Genomic DNA, 16,533 nt, shown 5'->3' with positions numbered 1-16,533 from the left:
TATAACAGTGATTTATTTATTTTTAAAACTGTATGAATAGACCTCAAATTTGCACCCATTCTTGTACTGATGATTTTTTTAATTGTTTACAAATTTTGTCTAGTTATTAATAGAGATGCTATACATGTTATACAAGCCATTTTGCAGATGCATGCTATCATATGTATTGGATAAATGACTAGGATTGAAATTGCTGGGTCATAGTTTATGCATATGTTTTAAGAAGTGGCCAATCTGAAGTGATTATGTCACTTTGTATAGTCTAAATATATGAGTTCAAGTTGTACCATATCCTTGCCAATATTTCATTTTGCTAGATTTTGCTTTAGACATTCCAGCAGTGAATTTCTCATTTCTAGGGGTGGTTTCTCATTGCTTTATTTTTCATTCCTTTGATGAGTAAAGATGTCGAGGACACTTTCTGATGTGTGTGTGCTTGGCCTTCATACCCTAATGTCTTCTTTTGTGAAGTACATGTTCAGGTTTTTTTCCAAGCTCTTTATTGTGTTGTTTGCCTTTTGATTGTTCATTTTAAGTGTCATTACATAGTTTTGTACAATTTCTTTGTCAAAACTATATTGCACATTTCTTCTCCCAATCTCTGCCTTGCCTATTTATTTTCTTAATGGTTTCTTTAAAGATCAAATGTATTTCATTTTTTGAAGTAGAATTTATCAATGTATTTTCTCTTCTGGTTTTCACTTTTGTACCCTATCTAAGGAATATTTGACTAACCTAAGTCATAAAATAATTCAGTTATGTTTTCCTCCTTTAAGGTAGTGTAAGGTTATCCTCGCTTAATTCTCACTTTTACAGGAAAGCACTCAATCTTTCCAGCCCTGAATATAATAAAGTCTTTTATAACTATCCTTTATCATGTTGAGGGTTTCCCATCTATTTCCAGCTTGATGAAATTTATTTTCATGAATGGGTGTTAAATTGTAATAATTTTCCTACATTGATTGAGATGATCATGTAATTTTTCTCCTATCTTCCATTAAAGTGATAAAAATATTTTAATTTGAATGTAAAACTAACATTGAATTTCTACACAATCCTCCACCTGATGATAATGTTTTGTCCTTTTTATATATTGCTGGATTAGGTTTTATAATATTTTCTACAAAATTTTGCATTACATGTTCATAAGAAAAATTGCCTATAACTCTATTTACATCTTACAAGTTTTTTTGGCTTTGTTACCAGAGAAATAATAATCATAAAATTATCATAGAGTATAGGCAGAACAGACCTATCCTCCTCTAACTTCTGAAATAATTTAAGATTAGTATTATTTCACATTTCAACATTTGATAGAAATAATAAACCATCTGGAATATCCCTTTTGGGAAAGCTTTAAATAAATTAAGTTACTTTAGTAGGGCTCTTTACATTTGCTAGTTCTTCTTGGGTCATTTTTGTAAGTTTTTTCATAAATTTGTTCATTTCATCTAAATTGTGAAATATATTGAAGTATATACTGTTATCATTCACTTAATATCTGTAATATCTGTAATACTTACCTCTTTTATTCATGATGTTGGTACTATGCATTGTAACTATTTTCTCTATCATTAATTTCTGCTCTAATTTTTATTATTTTCTTCCATGCAATTTATTTGAATTTAATTTGCTCTTCTTTTTATAGCTTCTTATGGTGAAAACTGGATCACTTCTTTTTAATATTTCATCTTTCTAATACAAGCATTTACCTTTTGAACATTGCTTTCATTGTTTTCCACAGCTGTTGATATATTGTATTTTTCATTTTCATCTGAATCAAAATCTTTTCCAGTTTTTCTGTTATTTCTTCTTTTATTCATTGGTTACCTAAAATATCTGGAAATTTTGACATTAATTTTTTAATTTAATTCTGTTTGATCTGAGTATATGTTCTGGAAGTTTCAATTTTTTTGAAATGCATTAAGAATTATATTGTAGCCTGGCATATTGTCTGCCATGGTTAATGTGCCATGTACACTTAGAAAAATGTGTTTTCTGCTTTTTGGGTGAGGCATTCTATAAATGTTAACTAGGTAAGTTTAGTTAATAATATTTATCAAATATTGTATATCCTAACTGATATTTTGTATAGTTTATAGATTATTGGAATGGTTTCTTGAAATATCTGTAATTGAAGCTTTTTTTTCTCCCTTGAATCCCTTTTCTTCTTATATTTTATTTAAAAAAATTTGTTTTTAAGTACATACACAGTTAAAATTATTTTATCTTTCTGATGATTTAACTTTTTTTATCAACATGAAATATACCTCTTTATCTCTAGTAAAATTCTACATCATAAACATTTTTTTCTACTATTAACCACTCATGCTTTCTTATACAGTTTTTATTTATTTTTTATCTTTATATTTAAAATAAAATTTTTGTAGATAGCTTTTAATTGTATATTTATCCAATATAAAAATCTCTTATTTTTAATTTAATTAAATTAATTATTAATACAGTTTTTTGTCTCGTATTTTACTATTTGCTTTCTATTTCTCATATCTAAGCTATTGTACCTCTGTTTCTTTCTTGCTCCTTTTGTATTAATCTTTCTCTTTATCATTGTTCTTTTTCTATACTGTGGAATATTTGCTGTATGAATTTGTACTTTGTTTTGTGGTTACTTTAGTAAATATTATGCATTCATATTTTTCATATTCTATCTAAAGTTAATGTTTTACAACTTCCTATAACAGGACAAAGATCCTTCCATTAGTATAATTCTTTTACCATATCTATCCTTTATGTTATTTTTGCCATATATTAGTTTTATATATTCAAGGAACAGAATGTAATGTTACTGGTTTTTATTTTTTCATTAAAAAAATAAGAGAAACCACAGCCTTTTGTATTCATCTAAATATGTACTATTTTTGGAACTCTTCATTCTTTTCTATAAATTTGCATTTTCATATTGTATCGTTTTTCTTCAGCCTGAACAATGTCTTTTGTGATCTGTGATAGAGCAGATTTTCTTTTAAGAATTCTTCAAGGTTTATTTAGTCGAAAATGTCTTTGTTTTGCCCTCAATTTTTAAGGGTATTTTTGCTGAATATAAAATTCTAGATTGACAGTTTTACAGCATTTTATAGATACTGTTCCACTGTCTTCTCCACCCTATTGTTTCTGTTGAGAATCTCTCATGAGTATTGAGATTACTTTGTATATTATGCTCCTGTTTAAGATTTTCTCTTTTTCTTTTCAGCAATTTGAGTATGATATATCTAAGTGTGGTTCTCTTTGGATTTATCCTGCTTAAATTTGGTGGAACTTCTTGAAGATGTAAAGGTATGTTTTTTAAACATACTTGGCATTTTGGTCATTTTAAAAATATAATTTATGTGCTCTAATTTTTTTTCTCTTATCTCTCTGGAATTCCAAACATGTTTATTAGACAGCTTGATATGATATCACAGTTCCCTAAATCCATGTTCTTACATTTCTTTAATTATTTTCTCCTTCAGATAGTATTATTTCTATTTATGTGTTTTCAAGTTTACTAACCTTTCATTTTTCAGTATTGAAACTGTGCATTTTTATATCATATATCATGTTTTCAGTTCTAGAATTGTCAGTTGTTTATTTTTTGTACTTAAAATCTGTATAGTCCTTGTCTACTAATTTCAAAATCTGTGTTGCTTTGGGTTCTGTTTCCACTGATTACTGTTATTTTTGAATATGAGTACCTTTTCATGTTTCTTCATGTATCCAGTAATTCAGGCCTACGCTTGGCATTGTGCTGAACACACTGTAGAGATTCTAGATTGTGTCATCTTCCTTTAATGGAAGCTGAATTTTCCTCTCTAAACAGTTAAATTACTGGTGGCTCTTTACACTACTGTCAGGTTTTTAAAAATCTTTTTACAGTGAATCTCTATCAGTTTTGACATTAGTTCTAAATACATCTTTTATACCAAGGCATGGCTCTTACTCCAAAAGTCTGGACTTTCTGGAATTTCAGTTAAATGTTTGGTGTGTTTGTAAAGTGCTGTTAGGGCTTTCCAGTCCGGCTGGATAAGAATTCTAGTATCACAGTAGTTCAAGAACTTGGATATCTCTATTCCAGACCCACTGCAAATGCAGAATAGCAGAACTTGACCTTTCAGAGTCTGGACTGCATTCATGAAGCCCAGTCCTTGGCCAAGGATGCATAGTAAATCCCCATGCAGTATGTTGGAGGTTTTTGCAAAGCTGCTTCTTCTCTGGTCTGATTTCCCACAAATCCTAAACACTTTAGCAGATCAAAACTCTGCTTACTAGGCTCAGTAGGACTATTGTTTCCCTTGTTCTTCACCTTCCTGTGGCATAGTAGTTAAAATCCTCATCTTGAGAAAGCTGGTGTGAGCATGGGCTTGTTTTCTATGATCCTGCTCTTCCTATTTCCCGATGCTTGAAATAGTCATTTCATTTTTTTCAAATGTTATATTTGTTTATAGTAGGAAGATAAGTCTTATACCAATTATTCCTTCATGTCTGGAAGTAGAATTCTCATCATTAATTGTATTTTGAGTTAAATATAATGTTGGATGAGAGGATGCTTTGAAAACCATATGTCCAAAGTTACATAGAGTGAGCATGGAAAAACCATACCTTAGAAATCTTGGTTTAACAGTGGTTCTATAATGAGAGATAGTCATAGAAGAGGGACTGAATTGGGTCTTAAATTTATCTGTGTTGAGAAATTCACTGAGACAGCCAAATGTGGGCAGCAAAAGGAAACCAGGAAATAAGAGATTGCCATTGATTGTTAAAGGTTAGGTGGAATTTAACTGATCCAGTGAATGAATCAGTTCAGCAGGCCAGATTCCTTTGTAAATATACTGCAAAATATGAAAATACTTTTTTTTAAAAAAGAGCTTAAATTTATACATTAAAGCATTGCTGTGCTCATTATGAAATACTTGGTTTACAAAAGGATTCATTGAGGTTTCAGTACTCTGGTGAATTCCCAATATAATTGCCAAAAGCAGAATTATAATTTATCTCCTGCATTTGGATAAAAGAGCAACTGTTGTCTTTATTATTGTGTTTATCTCTTTCTCCAAGTGAATAGACCTAGTCCCAGAGTAACTCTCGCACACATGGTGTACTGGCAAAGAAGCAGACACAATATTGTTTCCAGGGCAACAAATAAGGCAGATAAGATCCCTGAGTCCCTTTACCTTCCTGGTGAAGTCCTGCTCCAAGGCTTTTGCATAGACTTCTCACCATTTGTGAGAACAGGCAGGATAATTTATCAAGAAGGTGGGGAATTCAGTGGGTTAAGGCCATTCAATATACATGACTGGCTCAAAAGAACGAGAGGGTATAGGGCTTGGTCTTTTTTGCTTTTGCTTTTGTTTGTTGTTTTCATTTTGTTTTATTTTTGAATGGAATACAAACACTTGGATTAGCCTTATATTTCTCTTTTGTTTCTTATGATGTATTTGGTTAAAAAAAGGTATAATTGGCCTTCGTAGAGTAAATTTCCTTTGGATAGTTTTCATGAGCAACAATAAAAAAATGAGTATGAAAGCTGTAAACATATTGTGTTTCCAATGAACCATTTAAAACATCTTTTTTTTTTTTTAAGCCTTTAACCCCTGGGTTGACAAATATCTGAATAAAATTAGTGATTGACTGAGAAAATACATAAATTAAAATATAATTTTACAACATCTTCACCTTCTTTAGCACTGAGAAAAATGAGAAATGCCCCTCTCCTATTCTTAATAGATTTATAGCATAGTGAGGAACAGAAATATATTATTACTAAGTAATATTATAAGTTCAATATCAAGGCAATCTGTCACATGCCATAACAGATTTGAAAGGGAAGACTTACCAAGTTTGTGGTGGCAGATGGGTTAAGGACAATATTCTAGAAAGAGGTGATGGCCTTGGTAAGGCTTAAATAATTAAAGTAAGTTATAGTCATCCCTCCGTAACTCTGAGGGGAATTGGTTTCTGGACACCCATGGATACCAAAATTCTGGCGTGCTCAAATCTCTTACATAAAAAGGCATAGTATTTGCATATAACCTATGCAAGTTCCCCAGTATACTTTAAATCATCATCTCTAGATTAGTTATAATACCTAATACAGTGTAAATCGTATCTAAATAGTTGTAAATACAATATAAATGCTATGTAAATAGTTGCCAGTGCACAGAAAATTCAAGTTTTGCTTTTGGAACTTTCTGGAATTTTCTTTTTCAATTATTTCTCATCCATGGTTGGTTGAATCTTCAGATTCAGAACTCACAGATATGGAGGGCTGACTATACAGGTAAGGTGAGTAATAGAACACTTCTGGAAGAAGGAATAATGTGAAAAATTTAAAGTCACATCAAGGAAAACTTCTGTTGCTCTCTTAGGAGTAGAACATGGAAGTTAAAGAAAGAACAGGGAAGAGATGTGTATTGAAAATATTATTGAGAGTAATTCCCTAGGATCTTTGAGGCAATAAAAATATTTACAGCTTATGTTTATTATACTGGGGGAATGGATTTGAGGAAAATACACCTCTGAGTAAGGAACACACTTCAGAAACAAAAGACAGTGAACCCTAAATAAAGCCCTGGTGACAGGTTTAACATACGAGTAGGTGATTATTACAAAGCAGTACTTAGTAAAATCCGTAGGACTTGTTGATTGACCAAATGTGGGAGAAGTGAGAGCTAAAAGTCATGATGATTCTCAGGTTTGGGTGACTGACTTGATGGGCATATAAAGGAACAAAAAGAAAGATCATCAGATGGTGAGAAGAACAAAATTTCATTGTGATTGAGTTTGACTTTGAGGTATCCAAGAGAAATCTATGTAAGAGCTCAGTGAAGAAATCTAGGCTGGAGATTAACCATATTATAGATAGTAAAACCCAAAAAACTGTAAGTTCACCATGGAAAGAAAAATACAGAATTTTAAAAGAGGAGGATCAAGGATGAAACTCTAGGAGATGTTGGAGTTTAGAACATAAAAGTAGAAAAGGGAATGCAGCATTCATATTACTCTGAGAGAGAAGAAATAGCAGAACAATTAAATGGGGGAAATAATAACCTTTTCAACAAATGATGATAGGACAACTAGATACACACATGCAAAGAATTAAGTTGGACCCCTATCTCTTATCGTACACAAAAACAAACTCCAAGTGGATCAAAGATAAAACAATAAAACTCTTAGAAGAAAATATAGACATAAATCTTTATGATCTTGGGTGAAGTAAAACCTTCTCAGATACCAAGAGCACAGTAACAAAAGAAAAAGACATGTTAATTGGACTTCATGAAAATTAAAAACTTTTTTGCTGAAAATGGCACCATCAAGAAAATGAAAAGATAACCCATGGATTGGGAGAAAACATTTTCAAGTTGTGTATCTAGCAAATAAATTGTATCCAGGATGTATAAAGAACTCTTATAATTCAGAAATAAATCATAAATGACAAAATGGGCAAGGAATTTGAAGAAACATATCTCCCAAAACTGTATATGAATGGGCAACAAGCACATGAAAAGATGCTCAGTAAGATTAACCATCAGGTAAACACAAATCAAAACCACAATGAGATACTACTCGTACCCACTAGAATGTCTATAATAATGATAATAATAAATTAAAAATACCAAGTTTTGGCAAGGATGTAGAAAAATTGACATCTTCCTGTACTAATGGTGAGAATGTACAATGATACAGTTATTTTGGAAAGCAGTTTGGCAGTTTCTCAAAAAATTAAACGTAGTGTGATTATATGACTCAGGAATTCCTCTCCTAGTTATATTCCAAGAGAATTGGAAACAGATGTTCACAAAGGAAACTTTATATAGATGTTCATAGCATATAGGCAAAACATGGAAATGACCCTAATGTCTATCAATTGTTGAATGGATCAATACAACGTGGTATATCTCTACAGTGGAGCATTATTCCGCAATAAAAAAGAATGAAGTACTGATACATGCTACAACATAGATGAACCTTGAAACGATACTAAGGAAATTAGTTACATAAGGCCATATGTAGTATGATTTAATTTATATAAAATGTCAAGAATTAGGCACATCCATTAGTGACAGTAATTAGATTAGTGGTTGCCAAGGATGGGAGAAGAGAGAAAGAAGGGAGTGGTGGGTGACTGCTAGTGGATATAGAGTTTATTTTGGGGGTGATGAAAATGTTCTGGAATTAGATAATACTGATGCTTTCAAAACCTTGGCAATATATTAAAAATCACTTAATTATATACTTTGAAATGGTGTTTTGGGTACCTGAATTAAGGTACACAATAAAGCTGTTTAAAAAAAATAACCTCTGTGTCTCCCATTTCCAGCATTTTATGGAGACTACCCTCTCAGTGAAACTGCATGGGCTTTCTTCATGTTCTTTATCCAGACTTGGGTATAGTTACTACAAAAAACTTTTGCTGAGTTCAGTGTTGCGACTCAGTATAGGACAAGTAGTTTCAGCTGAGTCTCCTGTCTGCACTGCTACATTTTTAACATTCATATACAAACTCTCTGAAGCCATAAAATCAAGTCTGGATTTGAGTTTTCCTGTGACAGTCTGGAAAGAATGTCATGGGTGATGGAGACATGTTCTTGTAGTTCCCTAAGAAATGTCTTCTGCTGGGAGGCAGATCTATACTGGAATTCATAATATAATACTTCAGTCCTCTAAATCTGCAGGAATTTCCACAATCCCACTTAGGTTCACTGTCCAAGATGTGCTTGCCTGTTGCTCCTATGCCCTCCTAAGTTGGATGTCTTTTTTTTTTTTAAATAAATTTATTTATTTATTTAATTTTGGGTGTGTTGGGTCTTTGTTTCTGTGCGAGGGCTTTCTCTAGTTGTGGCTAGTGGGGGCCACTCTTAATCGCGGTGCACGGGCCTCTCACTATCGCGACCTCTCTTGTTGCAGAGCACAGGTTCTGGACGCGCAGGCTCAGTAATTGTGGCTCACGGGCCTAGTTGCTCCGCGGCATGTGGCATCTTCCCAGACCAGGGCTCGAACCCGTGTCCCCTGCATTGGCAGGCAGATTCTCAACCACTGTGCCACCAGGGAAGCCCGGATGTCTTTTTTTCTGCTTACAGAAAATGCATAAAGGTCAACAAACTTTATGGCTTGTTATTGATATCCAGTGCAGTGGCACAACATAACTGTGAGACACCGTCAAAACAAAGTTCATTTTGGTGATTCCCTTTCTTGGTTCACAGTCTACAGCAGTCTGTTGTTCATGTTGCACATCTAATTTAAAGTAATACAATTTAGGGTGGGGAAAAGCTTTTCTTATGTAAGCATATTTTAAAAAAACTCTTTCTCAAGAAAACAAATGTTTTGAAGTAATGCAGACTGAATTTGAATGCCATGTCCACTGTAGGAGTTACTGAAACCGCTCAGTCACTTCAACCGCAAAAGAGAATAATAGGAATGACTACCACACTTGATTCCTATGATTAGCACACAATAAATTCAAAGTTGTTAGCTAAACAAAAAATGTGTTGTACAAATATGAGTGTTATTCCCCAGAGAGTAAGTAGTCATATGGCTTTGTTTAGTGTACAACTCAAATTATCACCTTCTAAACTGAGCAGAGAATCTATTGTTAGATAATTCTAGCAAAAGCAAACTGAAATGCATATTTTTCTTCAGAGTCAGAATTCTGTTTTAGGAAAGTGTAGTGCAATTTTTCTTTGTAAATGACATGCAATTCACAAGTGAGTTGATTTGTGTATTCCTAGTTATATCTGTTGTGGATTTTACTATGGCCCAAGAGGGTGGTATCCAGTTTACAAAAGTTATTACTCATCTATTTTGTTGGCTTGGGCTTTTTAAAGTAATATCTGTTCTGTATGAGTGTTTTAACTCCAATCCTATTAGAAGCAAAAGCAAAAACAGATCGGTAAATTAGACAAAATAAAGCTTTATAACAAATGTATTTTTCCTACAGGTAATGTCTTCAAAAAATAGACTAAAGGGGAAGTTTCATCTAAATTTTACTGTAAATGGCTAGCCCCTGAAAAAACTGGGATATGAGCTGAGCCATCTGGATAGGAATTCCTGGAGAACATCTGACCTTTGCCCTCTAGGGTCTCTGATGCATGTCAACCTCTATTGAACATCAACTTTGTGTTAATCACCGAGTTTGTTATGCTAAGTATGATGTTCCAGGCAACAGTACGGTTTGCTTAAGATTTAGAAGAACACAGTTCTTTGTTGAAAAAAAAAAAATACAGCTCAGATCTTGATGAGATCTTTCCTCATCTCTATGATAGGGGCTATTTATATTTCTCTAGGTTGGCTCTTGAAACAATCAAATGAAACAATGTATGAAGTAGTGCTTTACAAACATTTATTTAACAAGGTTATCCTGCCAGAATACCCTTGTTGTAAAGATCCTAGAATCGAACATCTTAGTAGATGAAGTTGGCACTATTTTCTAGGATTACTTTTGCAAAATAGAGTTCTATCATTTCATTTTTCTAATTAATTTTTGAAAATAAAGCTTACTAAATATCAGATGTTCATTAACGAAAATTTGGAAACTGTAGAAAAAAATGACAGATAAAATCTTCTGCCTTCCAATACCACCACTCCGAGTTAATTACTAACATTCTGATGATTGTCTCAGTTATGTTTCCTCACCTGAAGAAAAGCCACCCTTTAGGTGAGTGAACCTGTGACACCAACTCCAACCCCACTACCCGTTGGTGGTACAGAGTCACATTGAAATTATAGGAAGGTCAGAAATTTTCAAATCACAGAAACAGCAGACGTCTCAACTGTCTGAAAACCTCTTTAGAGTCCACGCTTGCGGACTAAGAAGCTTGCAATGGCAATACGGTCTCAGGGTGCATTTCTGGACGCTGCTCGCTCCTACTGCCCTTCCATTCACATCAAACGAGTCATTATGCATTTTTAATTAGAATAATATTTTAAACATTCTCTCCAGAGCAACGTTTTTACAAACACTGTTTAATCAAGTGAGGGGCGCCTGCCTATGACTCTAGCCTCCGATAGTCTTTCCCAGTGAATTCTGTTTCACCTCCTGCCGCGAACGCCGGTTCAGTTACTGGCAGATTAGATTTCTCTCCTGGCCCCCGCCTCGCCCTTCCCCATCCTATGGAGAAGCGGGAATAAAAAGATCAGCCCCAGGCGGGCGTGCAGCTGGGTGAGTGCAGCCCGTTGACCGGAGCGCGCGGGTCCATCGCTGGGCACCCCCTCCCTCTCCCCGCGCCGCCTCCAGCGCGAGTGACAACGCGCCCTCGGGTCTCGGGAGCTGCGGCGGCGAACAATCCCGGGCAGGGCTCGCCTCGCCGGTGACATCACTCCCGAAGATACTCCCCACTCTCAGCGCCTGCCTTCGCAAGGAGTCCGTCCGTTTGCTTGTCGGTTTCCTTCCGTCCGCTGCTGGAGAGGGCTCATTGCTGGCCAGGGACAGAGCCGGGCACTGAGGAGCGACAGGACCCGGAGGACGAGGAGGGAGAGCGCAGGCAGCGAGGAAAGGAGGATCCCGGCAGGTGACAAGCATGAAATTCAGCCCAGCGCACTACCTGCTGCCTCTCCTGCCGGCGCTGGTCCTCAGCACCAGGTGAGTCCAGGAGCGTGAGTGACCTGAGCTGAGAGGAGTTGCCGGTAGGTTGGTCCAACCGCAGGTCACCTGTGGAGGCCAAGGACAGACAGTTCAGCTGTTTGCATCTCCCGTCTAAGTTAGGGGGGGGTCTCTCTATAATTCAGGCTCTGAAATCCTTCTGAGGGAGTAGAGCCCTTTCCTAGTTATCCTAGCCCTTAAAGAAATCCTCAGTATTCCTCCCAGTGAGGGGACCAAGTGTTCCTTCCAAAGCCATGTTTCCCTCCAGCGCTAGTAGTAGCAAACAGATAACACGCGGTAAGAGACGAAATAAAGAAAGGAAATTAGACAAGGAGAGTAATGTCACCAGACAGTCTCTGTATACAACGGAGCTGTCTTAATAGCCACAGCGCTTACCTCCTCCCCCAAGTGTGTCTCATTTTAAGGCACAGGGAACCAGAGAAAAATGACAAATCTTGGGAGATGGTTAGCCTTGCACAAAGTTCCTGGACTTGTGAATCAGACTGTTTTCATGTCTTGAGTAGGCTTAGTGGTAGGCACTTTCCTTTGGCTGTCTTGTGAACAGGTCTAATTAAAGAGCACACAAGACGATTAAAAGTTAGAAGACACTCTCAGAGTGCTGATGCAAGGACTGTAGTCAGAAACAATTAAGTACTGTATTCCATCCCTGGCCATAGATGGGACTTTAAGCCCAAGCACAGAGGAGCTATTTTTAGTGGAGGTTTAAAATGTGTTGATTGAAAAGAGTTTTGTGATTCCCCACTGTTGATCAAGTCCCAAAGTTGGTGATGGGTTTTCATTCTTCTTCCACAAGAGCAGCACAAAGGTGGACTGTTTCATTGCCCAGGACTGAGCCTTTATTCTGCATGGCCTGAACATACTGGCAGCAACCTCTCTGCCTTGGCTACTATAAAATAAAATGACCCACACAGGATAAGGATCTTTTCAAATCTATGTGAATGGAAACATTATCTGATTACGTTTCTGCTGGAAAATGAAGAGGGGAAATAGGATTATATCTAATTCTGAAATTGAGAAGTATGAAGGAAACTCATTATGTATGAAAAGTCAGGGTAGCAAAATTCTTGATTCCATTCCTAACTGACACACCCTCTTTCAGACTCTTGTAACCAAACTTTCCTTCTAGTGTGAGGACTGTTTGGTTTAGCCCCAGTAGTTGATGAACTTAGTCTCTGCTTGCAAACAAAGCCCAGGTGACTTTCCCAGACTAAAATGGAATATGAGCTGTATTCTTTATTTTAAGATTGCTTGTCACTTGAATTCACAAACGGCAGATGGTTTTAAAATCACTTTGCTTCCCGGTACTATAATAACTTGCTCCAATAACAGCCCATTTTAGTATTTGTTTCTAGCTCTACACTCAGTGCTAATCATGCATAATTGTTATTTTTTGAAGTGTCTTGCTGTTTACTCTGAACTCTTGTGTTGTGGTTAATAATTACTTGTGAATTCTTCTAGAGAAAGGAAGTTCTCAAAGTTTGGGGCATTTAAGTATATGCATGTCAATATATGCAGAGAATAATAAATATTTAAACAATGGAAGCCCTGCCACAATGATTTTTAAATACAGTGAATCTCTAGTGTTCCAAAAGTACACTTGCTTTTTAAGGATACTATAATTTAAGTGGCTCAGAAATCGAAGTTTTAATGTTGGTTATATACTACAAAAACAAAGAGCCATCACCTTATAAAAGTGTTAATTTTTATAAGGATAAATTAAAAAAAATAGTCAATGCACTTTTCACAACAAAAATCGAATTAGTCGTTCCTAGTTTACTTTAGACATGAAACTTCTGCAGTGTTGGTTGTATGTGAAAACTGTGACAAGTCTTCTTTAAATTTTCCCTCTTGCCAACTCAACCAAAAGAGCATGCTGGGCTTAAAAAAGCGAAACTTTTCCTAATCGGTGGCATGTCTTATTATTGTGATTACTCGGTAACAATTTACTGTACTGGATACCCAGATTACCTTGTGACAGTAAGAGAACTTGACAATGAATTGGGTACTATCAATATGTCATTTTGCAAAGAAGAGCTCATGTTTCAGTGGACTCTAACAGAGGCCATTCTGTTTGTAGTATTTAAGAGTTCTTGTACGCATTTGGTTAATGTGCACATTAGAACCTAAACTGAACAGGTTTGCAAGAACATTTGCATTAGTAGAGGTGCGCTTATTGCCCGGCTGAGAAAAACTGTGTAGCTGAACCATGACCACCTGTGACAGTAGGCTTTCTAGCCAAAGACGTACGCTAACTTAATTTCGTAGTCACTGGTCCTGTTTGTGAAGCAAAAGGCATTTCACATGCTTCAATTGTGTTGAATGCACTAGCAGAGGGTGGCAGTTGCTAAATTTTCCTATTGCCTTCGGGTGTTATCACTTGTCTTTTATTATTAAGTTCTTTTCAAAGTGTGGAGAACACAGATCTGAGACTCTTGGTGCAAAAAAAAAAAAAAATTATTTGCTTCAACATCTCTTTCTGGGCATAGCTCTTTAATACCTTGCTATTATCTTTCCAATAGGTCTAAGTTCAGTTCTGTTTTAAGGTTAATGAATGTGTTCACTAAAGTAAATGCTGCAATTAGAGAAAGATAGTTACCGTAAAATAGTATTCTACCCACAGGGATGAAAACTCTAAAACAATTCTGTCTTTTAAATACGAATTTTTGAATAGCTTTCTGTTTTTATTTTTTCCTTATGCCTGCATTTTCTGTAGCAACTTTATATGCCGAAGCACAAAAATTCCATAATTTTCACCAAAGTGAACAACATCTATGCCCCCCCCAGTCAGAGTTACTTCATTTGTCCTGAAAGAAAGCTAAATGTTCACCTTCAACAATAGCCAAGAACTGTTCTCTGTTTTACTGCTGAACCCCTAGAGGTAAAAAGAGCTGTAATTTCCTGGCATATTGTCTCTCCTATTTATAAAGTATATATAAATTCAAAAAAAATAGAGTTAATTTAATGAATGATGTAGCTAGTGCAGAAATCCATTTAACCTGTACACAAATAAACGTGGTCAAAGAAAGCGAACATATCTTCAGAATAGAATAACTGTACTTTTTAAATAGCCTTATTCTGTAGAAGCATTAAATTGCTCTTCCAAGGCAGCCAGCAATTCACTTCAGAAAGAAGTAGTACAGGTATTGAAAGGAATAGTAGGGTGAAAAAATCTTCAGAAGTTCTTGGTGAAAAGGGACCCATGGAGTGCTGGAGAAGGCTTGTACTTTAGTCTGCTGAACCTCTGTTCCTTTATGCTGTGATTCTACTCTTGATACTTTTGGCTTTAAATGACTTAATGGGGAGAGAACATGGTAGGGGAGGAGTGAAGGTCTACTGACTTCTGGTGGTTTTCCATCAAGCAAGAACTTTAAGCAGATGGTCGGTTATAGTCCTCCCAACAGGAGTCACCTTACAGGTCTGTCCTGGGCCCTCTGATCAGCAGTCACACCACATGTTTACTTTGGAATGTATTTTTAGATGGTACTATATATTGAAGATGCCCCAGGCTCCTCTTTGCTCTGTGCCTCAATCTCTCCTCAGAATCAAGTTGATGGATAGGGTAAAGGAAGGACAAGAGTCACAATAAAAACACAATAAGCACCAAAAAATTTTCATTTTTAAGCAAATAAATTTGATATCCAAAGGAGTCTTACTTTAATTCCCCCAAATTGATCTGAGGTACTATATTTTTTTTGTCCCAAGCCCAGTACACAAGGAGTCTTACCCCACACACACCTTTACATGACCCTGCATACATTTCTTTGTAAGAATTTCTCCATTCTGTGTAATTGAGTTAGAGAAATGTCTCTTCCAGGCCAAGATATTGGCAAAAATGTTTTGACTTTTCTGCGGTACACGGGCCTCCCACTGCTGTGGCCTCTCCCGTTGCGGAGCACAGGCTCCAGACGCGCAGGCCCAGCAGCCATGGCTCATGGGCCCAGCCACTCCGCAGCACGTGGGATCTTCCAGACCAGGACATGAACCCGTGTCCCATGCATTGGCAGGCGGACTCCCAACCACTGCGCCACCAGGGAAACCCAATGTGTTGACTTTTTAAATCCCTTTTCAGGGCCTTAGTTGCCTAATTACAATAGCAGTTTTTTTAATGACTTATTTGTGGAATATCTTTGTGCACTAAATTTTCTTTATAATTAATGAAAGAGACACCGCAAACATTTATGAATTGACTGTACAATTGTCCCAGACCAAACTCTATGTAATTGAAAGGGAGAACTTGACCTACCAACCAGGAAGGAAAAATCACTGAAACCACTGGCGGTATATGGGTGTAATGAAATTATGCTTTCTCATGTGTGTTATGAGAGCGCTTGTGTGTTGTGGGTGCATGTGTGCTATTTTTAACTGACTTCTAGAGGAAAATCTTTTTTAATAAATGGGACAAAATCATTTAAGTAACCTGATTAAACAGATAATGTTTAATATTAAATTTTCTTCTCTAGAAAATCCAAAAAATTCCATTTGAACTTATCTTCATAACATTCAGAAATGTTTTTGATGTTATCATTATTACACATCAAAAGTGTACTTGGCAATAAATCAGTTGTTACATAAGGCAATAAAATAATATATTAGTTACAAATACATGTACCTATAATCTAGTCACATTCAGAAATATTTATATATAAGGTAAAGTTGGATAAATATTAACAAGGTTTTAAAGTTTGAAGTGTGAATAGAAGAAAGAGCAAATAAAGTCAATTAAGCAATATCAAAAATAACTTTTACCGAGGACAATGAGAGAAATGATATTTTGTAATTGACATTAGTATCATGCAACATTTGCTAGTTGTATGATGTTAGGTGAATTGCTTAGCCTTTTTTTTTTTTTTTTTTGCGGTACGCGGGCCTCTCACTGTTGTGGCCTCCCCCGTTGCGGAGCACAGGCTCCGGACGCACAGGCCCAGCGGCCATGGCTC

The 16,533-nt window shown here is 35.8% G+C and overlaps 1 protein-coding gene across 4 annotated transcripts in view; it reads left to right on the top strand.

The window, feature by feature from the left end:
- Positions 1 to 16,533, top strand: part of LUZP2 (leucine zipper protein 2) — a 512,515-nt gene that overhangs the window by 55,264 nt on the left and 440,718 nt on the right. For 2 of the 4 annotated variants that reach the window (XM_079930101.1, XM_079930103.1), the window contains exon 2: positions 3,212 to 3,294. Coding sequence is in view for 2 of the 4 variants with exons in the window: in XM_079930100.1 (XP_079786226.1) it covers positions 11,514 to 11,575 (62 nt within the window). In the remaining 2 variants the exon portion in view is untranslated. Of the gene's footprint in view, positions 1 to 3,211; positions 3,295 to 10,612; positions 11,576 to 16,533 lie in introns of those variants that run through there. The other 2 variants (XM_079930100.1, XM_079930099.1) reach the window with 1 other exon arrangement.

The sequence above is a fragment of the Stenella coeruleoalba genome (assembly GCF_951394435.1).
Source record: "Stenella coeruleoalba genome assembly, chromosome: 8".
Classification (NCBI taxonomy): Eukaryota; Metazoa; Chordata; class Mammalia; order Artiodactyla; family Delphinidae; genus Stenella; species Stenella coeruleoalba.
This window is presented reverse-complemented; position numbering and strand designations above follow the sequence as displayed.